The sequence below is a fragment of the Seriola lalandi genome, unplaced genomic scaffold (assembly GCF_002814215.2).
Source record: "Seriola lalandi dorsalis isolate HSWRI2012SDOR001 ecotype SW California unplaced genomic scaffold, Sedor1 jcf7180002054907, whole genome shotgun sequence".
In the NCBI taxonomy this organism is placed as follows: Eukaryota; Metazoa; Chordata; class Actinopteri; order Carangiformes; family Carangidae; genus Seriola; species Seriola lalandi.
In genome coordinates this window covers 1,666,787-1,679,200 of record NW_019525459.1, presented here as the reverse complement: position 1 = coordinate 1,679,200, position 12,414 = coordinate 1,666,787, and the positions used below count along the sequence as shown (strand labels likewise).

At 41.7% G+C, this 12,414-nt stretch overlaps 1 protein-coding gene across 2 annotated transcripts in view; it reads left to right on the top strand.

The window, feature by feature from the left end:
* The window catches only part of shtn1 (shootin 1), a 34,841-nt gene extending 23,254 nt beyond the window's left edge, over window positions 1-11,587 (top strand). Inside the window, exons 10-16 of one of the 2 annotated variants that reach the window (XM_087169681.1) lie at window positions 1,431-1,584; window positions 1,790-1,910; window positions 2,399-2,481; window positions 4,955-5,058; window positions 6,751-6,801; window positions 7,113-7,234; window positions 8,960-11,587. In XM_087169681.1, the coding sequence (XP_087025807.1) occupies window positions 1,431-1,584; window positions 1,790-1,910; window positions 2,399-2,481; window positions 4,955-5,058; window positions 6,751-6,801; window positions 7,113-7,223 (624 nt within the window). In that variant the 3' untranslated portion in view covers window positions 7,224-7,234; window positions 8,960-11,587. Of the gene's footprint in view, window positions 1-1,430; window positions 1,585-1,789; window positions 1,911-2,398; window positions 2,482-4,954; window positions 5,059-6,750; window positions 6,802-7,112; window positions 7,235-8,938 lie in introns of both variants that reach the window. The other variant, XM_023430552.2, reaches the window with a different exon arrangement.
* The last annotated feature ends 827 nt before the right edge of the window (window positions 11,588-12,414 follow it).

Here is a 12,414-nt window from a genome sequence, read left to right as displayed (position 1 = left end):
GTTACCTGTGATAAGGAGCTGATTCTGAACAAAAGATGAACGTGTTCTAGCGCATATTTAGTCAATGAAATGTTCACACAACAGCACATATTTGACCACTTATTTTGTTGACATTTTAGGGGAAGCTGAGCTTCCCTTGCAGTCTTAGAGCAATCGCCACTGTTGTGGAAAAATGATAATAATAGAAGTTACAAATTGAAAAGCTGATTCATGGTTTGGCCACCGGACATAAAATTCATTAGCAGCACATGTTTGTGAGAGTCCAACAGACAGTCTGCAATACAAGCTAGAAGAGTAAACTGGATGCTCACTGTACAGTTGTTTGCTTTTTTTTTGACATTTTCACTTTGTCCAGTAAATACAACAAAAGAGGAGCTGTCCTTCCTATCAGGAGGTCTCCATCATGTTTTCAGTGTGGAACGAGCTTTCACAGACCCTCATGTGTTGTATGTACAGAGGTGCGTCCGCCTGCCAGTACTGGAGTATGACTGAGGCTTTACTGGTGCCTGAAGAGACACAGAATCCAGGATGTGACATGGCAGACTTAAAGATTAGAATATGGTGACAGTATTAGTACAGTACAGAGTGTTGCATCTGTGTTTTACACCTGTAAAGCCTCCAAATCATTTGCATCAAAACTGCATCAAAACAGAATTATTTATCTGTTAATTACATCAGGGGAAATGCCTGGTGAATTAGTAAAACCAGAGGCCACAACCTGCCAGATTAATAATTAAAAGCAGCAGTGAAGCCCCCGGCTCCCTCCCCCTCCCCTGGAACTGATGGAAAACAATTTTAGCTGAGTGGGATCAGTGATCTCTCCTGGTGCAGGGATAGAGGTTGCCATACCCTTCATTTGAGAAACAATTAAAACACTGGTTAAGGAACTGGGGTTGGGAGTGGATGACTGAATGTCAGCTGGCAGCTGCTCAGTGCTACTCATCACACTTCATTAGTACAGAGCTGCAACAGCCACGGAGCTGCAGGAGCCACAGAGCTGCAACAGCCACGGAGCTGCAACAGCCACAGAGCTGCAGGAGCCACAGAGCTGCAACAGCCACAGAGCTGCAGGAGCCACAGAGCTGCAGCAGCCACAGAGCTGCAGGAGCCACAGGGCTGCAGCAGCCATAGGGCTGCAGGAGCCACAGAGCTGCAGGAGCCACAGGGCTGCAGGAGCCACAGGGCTGCAGCAGCCACAGAGCTGCAGGAGCCACAGAGCTGCAGCAGCCACAGAGCTGCAGCAGCCACAGAGCTGCAGGTGCCACAGGGCTGCAGAGCTGCAGCAGCCACAGAGCTGCAGGAGCCACAGGGCTGCAGGAGCCACAGGGCTGCAGCAGACAGAATAGATGTGTAGTGGCTCCCTATTCATGCTGAGTGGAAGTGTGTAAATGTAACAATGTAACAGTGACTGTCCTGTGCTCGGTCCTCAGATGAAGCAGATGGAGGACAGGCTGAGGAGCTGCGAGGCTCAAAGGGAGCTGACAGCTCTGAGGTGCAAACTGCAGCTTATGGAGGAGGAGAAGAAGGAGTACACTGACAAATGCACCAAGGTTGAAGTGGAGGTCAAGGATCTGCGGTTTACAAGTGAGGGTGTATTTTGAACTGTAAGGACAAGATGAGCTGTGGGGCATTACACTGTACACTATAGAGTATCAGCACTATGGAGGAAACATTTCATTTACAGTATGACCATGAGATTCATCAGCTGCTTCTTCAGTCTTCACGATAAAACTGTTCTCTAATGTTCTCTCTGCTGCTGTTTGTGTGTGTGACGTCATTGACTGGCCAGTTGAGGAGCTCCAGAAGAAGCTACAGGCAGCTATCAACCCACCCCCAACTCTAGCACCTCCACCTCCCCCTCCCCCACCTCCTCCCCCTCCAGCCCCAGCTCTGGCCTCCAACCCCCTCAGGTTTGATCACACACGGTTTGCTCTGTACTTCATCAGTTAGGGGATCATTTTCACTATGATGCACCTTTCATACAATGAAATGCCAACAACTGATGGTGAAAGGGTTTTACCTCAAATCTAGATGTATATCTGAAGAATTCATTTTATCCTTTTAAAATAATCGGAATATTTTTTCAGCCTTCTGGCGACTGAATCCTCACACAGCCTGGTGGCACCCTCACTGCCATGGTTAGCCTTTAGTTGGCCCTCATCATATGTGTTGAGTCAGTTGATGCTGAACTGGCACTGCAGGTAGTCAGTGAGAGAGAGCTCTGTGTGTAACTGTCTGGTTTTTACATCATTTTTTTATTCATTCAGCTGTGCAGGCAAAAACTGAAATCTAATACTGTATATGATCAGGATCAACACATTCATGTGAAATCCTGAAATCCTATGAGAACGTGGGTTGGTTCCTGTCAAAGCAGGTTTCCATGTGTCCTCCCCTGCAGCTCACTATTGTCACTGATCCGAAAGAGAAGGGGCATCAGTGCTGACATCCCACTGGTGGTCCAGGACTCTGCCAAGACAACAGGTACACATCCAACACCCACAGAATATGGATGATATACTGTTTGTTGCTGCAACATTCAACGCGTGGTGTGTTCACTGTAAAGGACAAGTTGGACCAGACGGTTGTGAGCGGCTTGTCCACCAAGCACAAGGTCACTGGTTTGATCCCCAGGTCCTCTAGTCTCCAAGATACTGAACCCCAAAAAATGCATCATCACTGTGTCTGATAGAGTAAAACTCTGGATGCATACATTCCATTTGCCATTTGGCAGGTGTCCATTATCTTTTGTAACATACAGTGTAACTCGATGTAGTATTAATACAGAACACACAGTGAAGGTTTTAGAACCAGTTTAGGAGTTTAGGAGTTTTATTATATATTATTATTAAGTTTTTTTTTTAAACTAACTTTATTTATAACACTTGGGCGATAAATACTCCTTTCCTAACATACAACCTAAAATATACAAATACAGGAAGCTTAACCATTAAAATAATTGAAGGAATAGAAGGAACTGAGCAACAGATCAGAATGAATTAGATTCAGACAGAAGTTTATAGTTTTCTGTTGTAGATGGTTTTGACATTTCTATAAATTTTTTAACTAGAGAAAACTTATTTTTAGGTCTTTACACAATGGGAGGGGATTTAGTGAAACAACATTTATGTATAGACTATAGTATTCAGTTATAATGATGATATTGTTAACTATAAATTCAATCTGCTTGTTCTTCATGGCGACACCTGACTGATTTAAAGAGAGTAAATCTATATTTATGGATTTGGACTTCAGTCGATCAGACAGGGATTTCCATCAGTTCTTGATCATGTCACAATCGTAAAACAGTTTTATCTGTTGTTTCTACATTTATGTGGGTCTGCTGCGGTGATACTACAATGGTGTGTCACTTTAAATGCTGCTGCAGCAAGAAATCTCTCCTTTCCTTTCATAAAGGAAGTTCCAGTGTTTCCTCTGCTAAAGGAGATAAGATAGGAAGCACTGAAGCTCTTTTCCTCATACTTTAGAGAAGTGGACCAGCTGTAATCATGGCTGCTGCTCAGAGACTTCAGCTCCTTTCACTTAGTTTGAACCTTCATAAGAGACTTTTTGACCACAGCCCTGATGTTTGATGTTTGCTCAGCCAGGGTTCCTTTATGTTTCAGTGTTTCACACTCAGGCCACAGTGGACTTTACGTCTATATTGAATATTATGAGGGAAGATCTTTGGTGGACATTATTGAAATTTCTTGCTTTAATATGCAAATATTAATTTTGATTGTGCTGCATAAAAGATTTTTTGTGCTGTGAGTGATGGCAGTGAGGGAAACGCTGTATTAATGTCCAGACCCTGTCGCTCACACTCTCTGAGAGTCTAGACATTCAGCATATCTGTCCTTTCTCTATGTGATGTATGATCATTTAGTATTTTATTCTCCTCTCCTCTGCTGCGGCTCATATATTTCAGTGATGGAGAACTGGTCTTGAATCCTGTTTTTTCCTTCCTGTATTCTTTTCACCTTTTCCTTTGCAAATCAATGTCACTTATGTGTAGAAGGACAAATGCTGTAGCAAGTGGTGCATGAGAAATGCAAACTCAAATCCTCATCACTGGCCTAATAGGTCAACATGTTAAATTCTTCAATTTGTGCAAACAAAGGAGAAACCTTGACTTGTTGGAACAGGTAGAACATCCATGTTAACTGAACAGGCTGCGCTGGCTCCTCATTTTGTTAAGTAGTTTTTGAATATGTGAGGCCTGAATTGGGCACTACGCTCAGGGTATCTTCTACTCTGACACCAGAATAATAGTCTCTTTCTGAGCATTTTGGAGGAAAATATTTTAACATTACTTTAACACAAAATCATTTTTGTGTGACATTTTAAAGACATCTTAGCAACAACAGCTCCATTGTGGAAGCTGTTGAATGTTCTGTGTTAGCAAATTAAATATTCACATTTCTTTGCCAATAGGCTGCATTATTGCAGAATTTGATTTTTTGTTCCCGTCTTTTGTGAGCTTGAGAAACTCTCTTTTCCTCACACAACTTTTGGATGAAAAACTGATGAATAGTGTTTGTGTTTTTACAAAGTCGACATTCATTCCAGATGATTTTGGTAGCCTCACACACTGTAAAGGTGTGCTCTGAATACCACAGAATTAACAACAGCAATAATGAGTGTTCCCAGACTGCAGCCACAGCCGTCAGAGCTGACGATGATATGGCTCAGTTTATAATTAAGAGGAAAACCTGGAGTTTCTCCAACAATAGCCCCACTGATTGTTCCTGTGGGTTTGTGTCATTTTTAAGCTTTTACATCAAAGTGAGTTTTATTTCAATTGCAGTGCTAATGACGCATGTGAATTACACAGCCTCTCAAAGCCATTTCAACTCATTCTGGCTCTTGGCACAGTTTCCCACTGAGGCAGACACGGAAGCCACTAAACACAACACGCCTGTGTGTCTTGCTCGCTGTGTGTGTGTGTTGTGCTCAGAGATGGACGTCAGGCAGCAGGCGGTGGACGAAATGATGCAGAGGATCAAGAAAGGCATTCAGCTTCGACCCCTCAACCAATCACCCAACAGAGCCAGGAGACAGGTAACATCAAACATCTCCTAACATGGTGTATTCCCCCGACGTGGTCTGAGACCTGCTCTGGTTTCATGTCAGTGAACTGTCAGTAATGATTCAAGAAGCTGCGTGTTCTCCCATGTGTGCCGGCACACACCCGTGCAGGCTGGATGTGTGGACGTCTTGATCTTCGTGTGTGGACGTCTAGGTGTGTGTGTGTGTGTGTGTGTGTGTGGACATCTTGATCTGGGTGTGTGGACATCTGGCTGTGTGTGTGGAGGTCATGATCTGGGTGTGTTGAATATGATTATTGAATATTGGACACCTGTTCTTCACATTTTCAAAAACTGGTTTTGAACCATTTTAAACTCATTCTCTGAATGAATATGTGACTCCTGTTGAGTCTGAAACCACACTGTAGATTTAATGTTTATTTACTGATGTACTGTTTATTTATTCAATGATGTAATGTTTGGTTATTTAATGATGTAATGTGTTTTGTGCTGACCTGCTAACGTCACTGTGAGGCTAATCCACAGTTAGCAAACAGCTTTACCTTTATTCAAATCTAAAACGCCTCCTCACATTACTTCATGACATGTCATGATCTTCAGTCACTCAGGTCACACAGCTGATTGTCTCCATGTTGTATTAACAAACAGAACAACAGTCTTGTCCCCTGAGGCCAACAGTGAGTCAGAGTGAAGGTGAAGTTTAGGAAAACCTCCTGTTGGACTCAGTAATATTCTGTCACACATCACAAGCCTAATAAAGTCATAAGGTCGATGACAGAGAAACACAACTGACACATTTTATTATTGTGATGTTAGTCACAAATTCAATAAAGATGATTAATATGTTATAATTTACTACAGGGATATTATAGACATGTTACCGAGCCTCAGACTCTAAAGTGAGTAGCTGGTGCTCTAATGTTTTTGTTCTTCAACACTGCTTCATTTTTCATGCCAAATAATGTGACATACAGAAACACCCTGCTGCATTCATGAAATATTCTGAGCCCTCCAGGCCTGTGTGTTGGCAGCTGTGAACCCTCTGTGTCTTATCTGGAACACAGGAAGAATTGTGGTTTACATTGGACTGAACAGAGGAAGAGTTTTGTAGTGAGACAGACAGAGAGCAGAACCCAGCTAAAAGTCCTACACAAACTGCAGACCTGTCCTATAGACTAACACTGAAGACATGAGACTGGATATATGTTACATTAGAGGAAGTGTGTTTTCATTTTCCCTGAAATCACCCAGCTGAAGCCTCGGCTGCAGACGTCCAGGCTCTGAGGCCTGAATTAGTTTGGTACATTGTTGAGCATATTGTTCAGTGCTCTTAAATCCATCAGTGTGTGGGATTATCCAAGAGCTACTTGTTTCCATAAAACATGACATATGGCCAAGACATCTTTTAGTCTGCGTGTTCCTCCACTACAACAACTCTGCCAAATTAGATAGCATTAGGTAGGACCTGCTCCGCAAGGTAATTATAAATAATGAGGATGGGAAAATTGACGTGACTCAGAATGATTGTGTGTTGACACATTTGCTTCTTGTAGAAAGCATACGTCCTCGTGCTGCAGTGTCTCGTCTCGGTGGTAAGAGGTGCAGTTTAGCCTCTAAGTGCTGATTGAGGAAAAATAAGTATAATGGGTCAGACTGCTGTTTATTTACCAAACCCATCTTTTTCCTCCAATTTTCCTTTTGTCAGATGCAGCGGCTGCCCTCTAATTCTGCCATTCAGGAACTTAAAGGAATCATGGTAATGATCAACAATCAAATATCCTCACAAGCCATATTTTACTAGTTGAACTTTCACTGTATTTACACAGGAGGAGACTTTGTTGTCTCCACTGTACGAGGACGAGCTCACAACAGAGTTTAATGTTCAAATAAAATATCATAAAACAAAGGTGGAGAAGTCGTCTATATTTTACCTAAAGAAAGTTACTACAGCGTAAACAGCACATATTCTGTTACTGTCATACTGCTAATTATCCAGAGTTGAAATTACTGCAGCTTCTTCACATCTGATCATGTGTCAGCTGACCAGGCCTCTGTCTGTCTGTCCAGGAGAATTTCAATAGAACCCCCCCTCAACCAAAGGCAGCATCTCCATCAACAAACCGTGATGAGGAGCTTCAGAGGATCCTCCTGCGACGGCGGGGGGCACTGGAGTCCTAACACACACACCAGTAAGTTTCATCTCCATCACAAAAAAACTCTCTGTGGGCTGTGATGCATCCACCAAGGCCAGTTTCACAAATACAGACAATAAGTTTACATACAAACAAACAGTCAGACCTCACATAGACTGAGTCTGAATTCATCTGCTGCACAAAGCAGTTTAGTTCTTGACTATCTTAAGTCGGACTGTGGTACAATGAATCTGTGTAAATTAAGACCTTTTTCAATATAAAAAAATGGCCGACAGAGGAACCACATCCAACCACTCAGTTCTGTTCACCCCAGCAGAACATGTTTGTGTTTTGGAAGAATTCAACAGTTACAAGGACGTTTTACTTCAGTGAAGAGTGAAACAATAAAAAGAAAAATCTGATTTTTTTGGTCTGTAAAAACTCTTTCCCTTCTCTTTGCTCTCTCTGTAACAATGTCAGCAAACCACAAATTATGAACCATGTTTTCCTGTTTTTTGTTGTTGGGTGCTACTGATCAGCGCAGGTGTCATTGATTGTTACCATGTTAGCATTGGTCTTAGGCATGAGTTTCCATGGGGGTAAAGTGTCTAAGGTTTTTGTCTTAAAATGAGTGAGTCTTTATTAGTGAAACAGCATTAGACTGATCTTTGAGCAGAATGAAGACTGGACCAACACCAGAGACCAGTCTGAAATATCTTTGTGAAACTGGGCCTGGTTTTTCTGGTGAGAGACATAAGCATTGTTGCTCATCAATCATCCGCCATCCTTATTTCATTATGGCAGCAGAGCAAAGAGCTGATCTTTTGTTTTTCACTAACTTTAAAACCCGACGAAAGGTGTCGTGGATTCTCTCAGATGAATGGTCCTTGTTGCATAGCTCACACTGAAGCCAAACAGCTGTGACCTCAGGAGCTAATCCTAGATGGTACAGCAACACAGCAGATCTACCAGCTCTGTATCTTTTTACAAACATAACTTTTTACAAGCCTCCAATCACCTCCTCGTGGTTGTCTGCTTCCTCCACTCAGACTAGTTCCCCGTTTATCAAATAAAATATGAGCCATGTCTGAAACTTTGTCATTATTACTGTGAAGTCCTGAGTTATGGCTAAAAAGTGTTTTGTCTGGTCACACTGACCTTGACCTTTGACCCCCGAAATCTATCAGTTCATCTTTGAGTCCAAGTGAATGTATGTGCCAAATTTGAAGAAGTTCCCTTAAGGTGTTACTGAGATATATCATGTTCACAAGGTCAAAATCACGCTTTGTGAGGTCACCATGACCTTGACCTTTGACCTTTGACCTTTGACTAACAAAATCTAATCAGTATAGTATGAAGGTATTTTTGGTGCAAAACAACTGAGCACCTGTGACAGTGGAATTAGTAGTTGTATAAAATAGTCACACATGTGTATCAGTAAATTTGAGGTCACAGAGAAAAGATGCTCTCGGAGTTGCACACTTGCCGATTTTTTCCTCTTCCACACACACAAAAGTCTTCTTGAATATTTTTTATTGCACAAACACAAGTCAATAACTACAACTGCTTGAATCTTCCGTTACGAAACTCAAATGGCAAGTTCTGCACGCTCTGACTTTTGCACCAAATGTCTCTGAAATGTCAAGCCACGCCCACCTCTGAAGCTGCATTGGCTTCTGAAGTCTCATCATCATCTTCCTCACCTGTGTGATTTTGTCAGTTTTTCAGCTCAGCTCTTGGTTTCTGTTAAACATTCTATAGTGTGTTTGTCTCTCTGTGCAGGTTCCACCCCCCACGCGCCCCCCCTCCCAACCCAGGTGTGTGTGAGGGGTGTGACCAGGCTCTGACATCAGACTCCATGACAACAGAAAGGATGAGGCTGATAGAAGACAACAGGATGTAAAGTCAAGAACTTCACTGTGCTGTGTGTTTATATTTAAAGTGGCAACAGACAACTTTTTTGTTTTAACTTATGATTATGAAGTATATGTTCATTGGATGTTGTAATGTCTGTAGAGTAGTGACACCATCAGCGTTTAGATGTATTACCTGTAAACCTCACTTTCACTATATGATTCTATGAGTGAACCTCAGACGGGCATTCACACAAATGAGGGAGTGTGAATTCACTGGGACCAGAGAGAGGGCCAGTAAAACCTTTATGCACTAATTTACAGCCCACTGAGATTAGTGTTGTGACTGTGAGGAGAGCTCAAACCCACATTCAGTCGGCCTTATTTCTACTGGATCAGTCAGTAACAAAAGCTGCTTATTAATACAACCAGAGGCCAGATGTAGAAATGATGCGTACACGCAGAAATCATGCGTACGTCATTTCCCACACATAAACTGGTCTTTATAAAAACAGAATGTGTCACCTCACTCATTCCTTTGACCATGTGAACACACAGTTTTCCAAAGTGATCCAAGTTACAGTGAAGTGAAAATACAAAATAATAAAAATATTAATAATTTAACATAAAATAAAATAACCAACTTCACGGAGCGTCATTTATTATCATCATTATAAGTTTTACTTTACAGCAATAACAATTTTACAATTCATAAACAGAAATAATAGTGTTTGTGTTCAATGTTTCCTTCAGCATCATTTAATATCCTGATTATTCATTGTGAGTCGTTCTGTAACTGTTTGATACTATTTGAATATTTTCTGATCACAGTGTTGGAGCCTGTGGAGCCTCGTTAAGACTCTCTGGTCCCAATAAATGAAGTTCGAAGTTAAACAGGACTTTACATTAGAGTGACTGTACTAAAGTAAACTGATGCAGGTTTTTACCTCAGTTTCACAATTCTTCTTCTCTCTCATCGTTCTTCTCTGTGTCTGATCACTTTTGGTGGAGACAGTGTTTTTTTATACAAACTAATTGATTAAGGGAGAGTCTTCATCCAGTTATTGTGGGAGTGGAAATGAGACTTGCACTCATGCGCCCAATTTCTCAATGTTCATTGATTAGAAGTTGTCTATTGGCACTTTAAAATCATGTGATTGTATTCTGAGTCAGTGATACAGTGTAAAGGGTCCAGAGTGAAAAGAAATGAGAGCAGACATCCTGGTTGTGAGGTTACATAGCATGTGGACCAAGAGCACAAGCGTGTCATTGATTTACACTGAGTTTCATTTCATTGAAATGAACTGTGTGTATCACACACCACCTTTTCAGGGTTGATTCAGCTCTTTCTCTAATGGTGACAGGAGAGCCCAGTGTATTGTTTCGGAGCAGGAACAGTTCTGCAGCCTTGAGGTTTTGCCAAAGCGAAGTCTCTGAATGCTTATGTCTAGACTAGTTTTAACCTTGTAGCCATCCAGTGAGCAATTACAGAGCACTGAGGCTGATTCCGTTTTCACTGCTCCCCTCACTCACTCTTATACCCCCCAACCTTCTTAGGCCCCCCCATTGTATGTGGGGCACCGCCTCCTCTCTGTTGCCTCCACCCTGCAGTGTTACTACCTGTTTGGCTGTAGAACAGAGGTCAGCCTTTTGGACAAACATTTTCAGATGCTTCTGACTGTTAGCAGGAGTTCAGATGCAAACAGAGCTGCTGCTGCTGCTGCTGCTGCTGGACTGTGTTGGTGCAGGCCCGGTTCTACACTGCCTTTACTTGGGGGGGGCATTAAGATATGTTGACTGGTCACTAAGTGCAGGACTTGACTGAGGTCCTCTATGAATGTTCTATTAGGACTGTAAGCTATAACATATGTTCTCTAAAACTAAAGCCATAGCATCTAATAGTACATAAGACATGCAGACCGACTAATCAGATATAAATAAACTGATTGGTCAAATCAACAAGGACAAAATAAAATACTTTTCCTTTTTCTTTTTTGATTTGGTGGGGCAGTCGGAGCATTACTGGGTTGTTGTTGTTGTTGTTGTTGTTTGTTGTTGTTGTTGTTGTTATTGTGGGATTTTCCTGTGGGACTCATGAATCAACAAACCTGAATCCTACAAAGTATTTTCATATTAATTACTAATTTGCAACAATAAATAGATTTTAAGAGAAACATATTTTAGCCCAGATTATAATTTAATCAACACTTCTACTGAACGTATTTGTCAAGTCACAAAATGTTGATGCCGAATGAATCAATAAATTTTTCACTGACAACATATTTATTATGTTCTCCTACAACATCCATGTGTTATTCCTGAATCATGACTGATGTTCTGTTCAGGAAACTCAAAGATCTGGGTAACGCCACTTCTACACCAGACTCTGGTCTCTGAGATGGATCTCTCCATGTTTTTGTGTCAAATTGTGAGTAAATGAAACGAACCTTGATGTTTACAGTAACATGTTCAGTCGTCAGATTCTGTTGTATTCATGTATGTAAATACAATGAGATACAATGAGTAAAGTGGCATCACTAAATATATTACAACAACACTTGAGCACTAACCATGTTACAGTGACTTACGGTGGATTGTCTCTTTAAGCCTCAGTCAGTGGTGGTGTAAGTCAGGTGTGGAGCCGGGGATCAGCCTGTGCCCTTTGAAAACCACAGTGAATGCTGGTAATTTAACTACAATGGTGGGCTGCTCTCGTCTCGTTTTGTTTTACCTCAACACCTGCCTAGATTTCCCAGACACTTCCTTGAGTGAGGGATTGAAACATGAGAGCCGTGAACTGTGGGCAGTGTCCTTCACTTATTGTGTGCTGCTGTTAATTAAAGCTTTAGGCTTCGTTTAGCAATGAGGTGCAATTTCCAGCTCCCAGTTCCCCCCCATCAGAAAATGGTGGAAATGTAGTTGTCTCTTCTCTAACAGGATTCATCAGCAGTGCTCTTCAGAGATCCATCCACACACACAGGAAGTCACATTCTAAATTGATTTAACCACAGATTTTGTGACAACTGTGGATCTCGTAGAAAAAGGAAGTGGTCTGAGAGGAGATTATATGAACTAATCAGATGTGCACAGAGCATATTTGGCTTTTTGTCCTGACAACAGCAGCGTGAAGATGTGAGAATTATCTTGGATAATACTGTATGTTGGAGGTTAGAGTCAAGCCGACCTGCTTGAGTAGGAGTAGAGTGAGAAAAGAGGAGAAGGCCTTTGTATTGATCTTTGTCTCCTCATATCCTCCATATCAAATGAGGTTCTTCTCATCGAGGCCATCCTGGCATGAATCAATTGTGTGTCCACATACAATATAGTGTTTGATTCAGTAGAGTGATGAGCGTGTCTCTTCCCTCAGGAGAAACAAAGTCAATG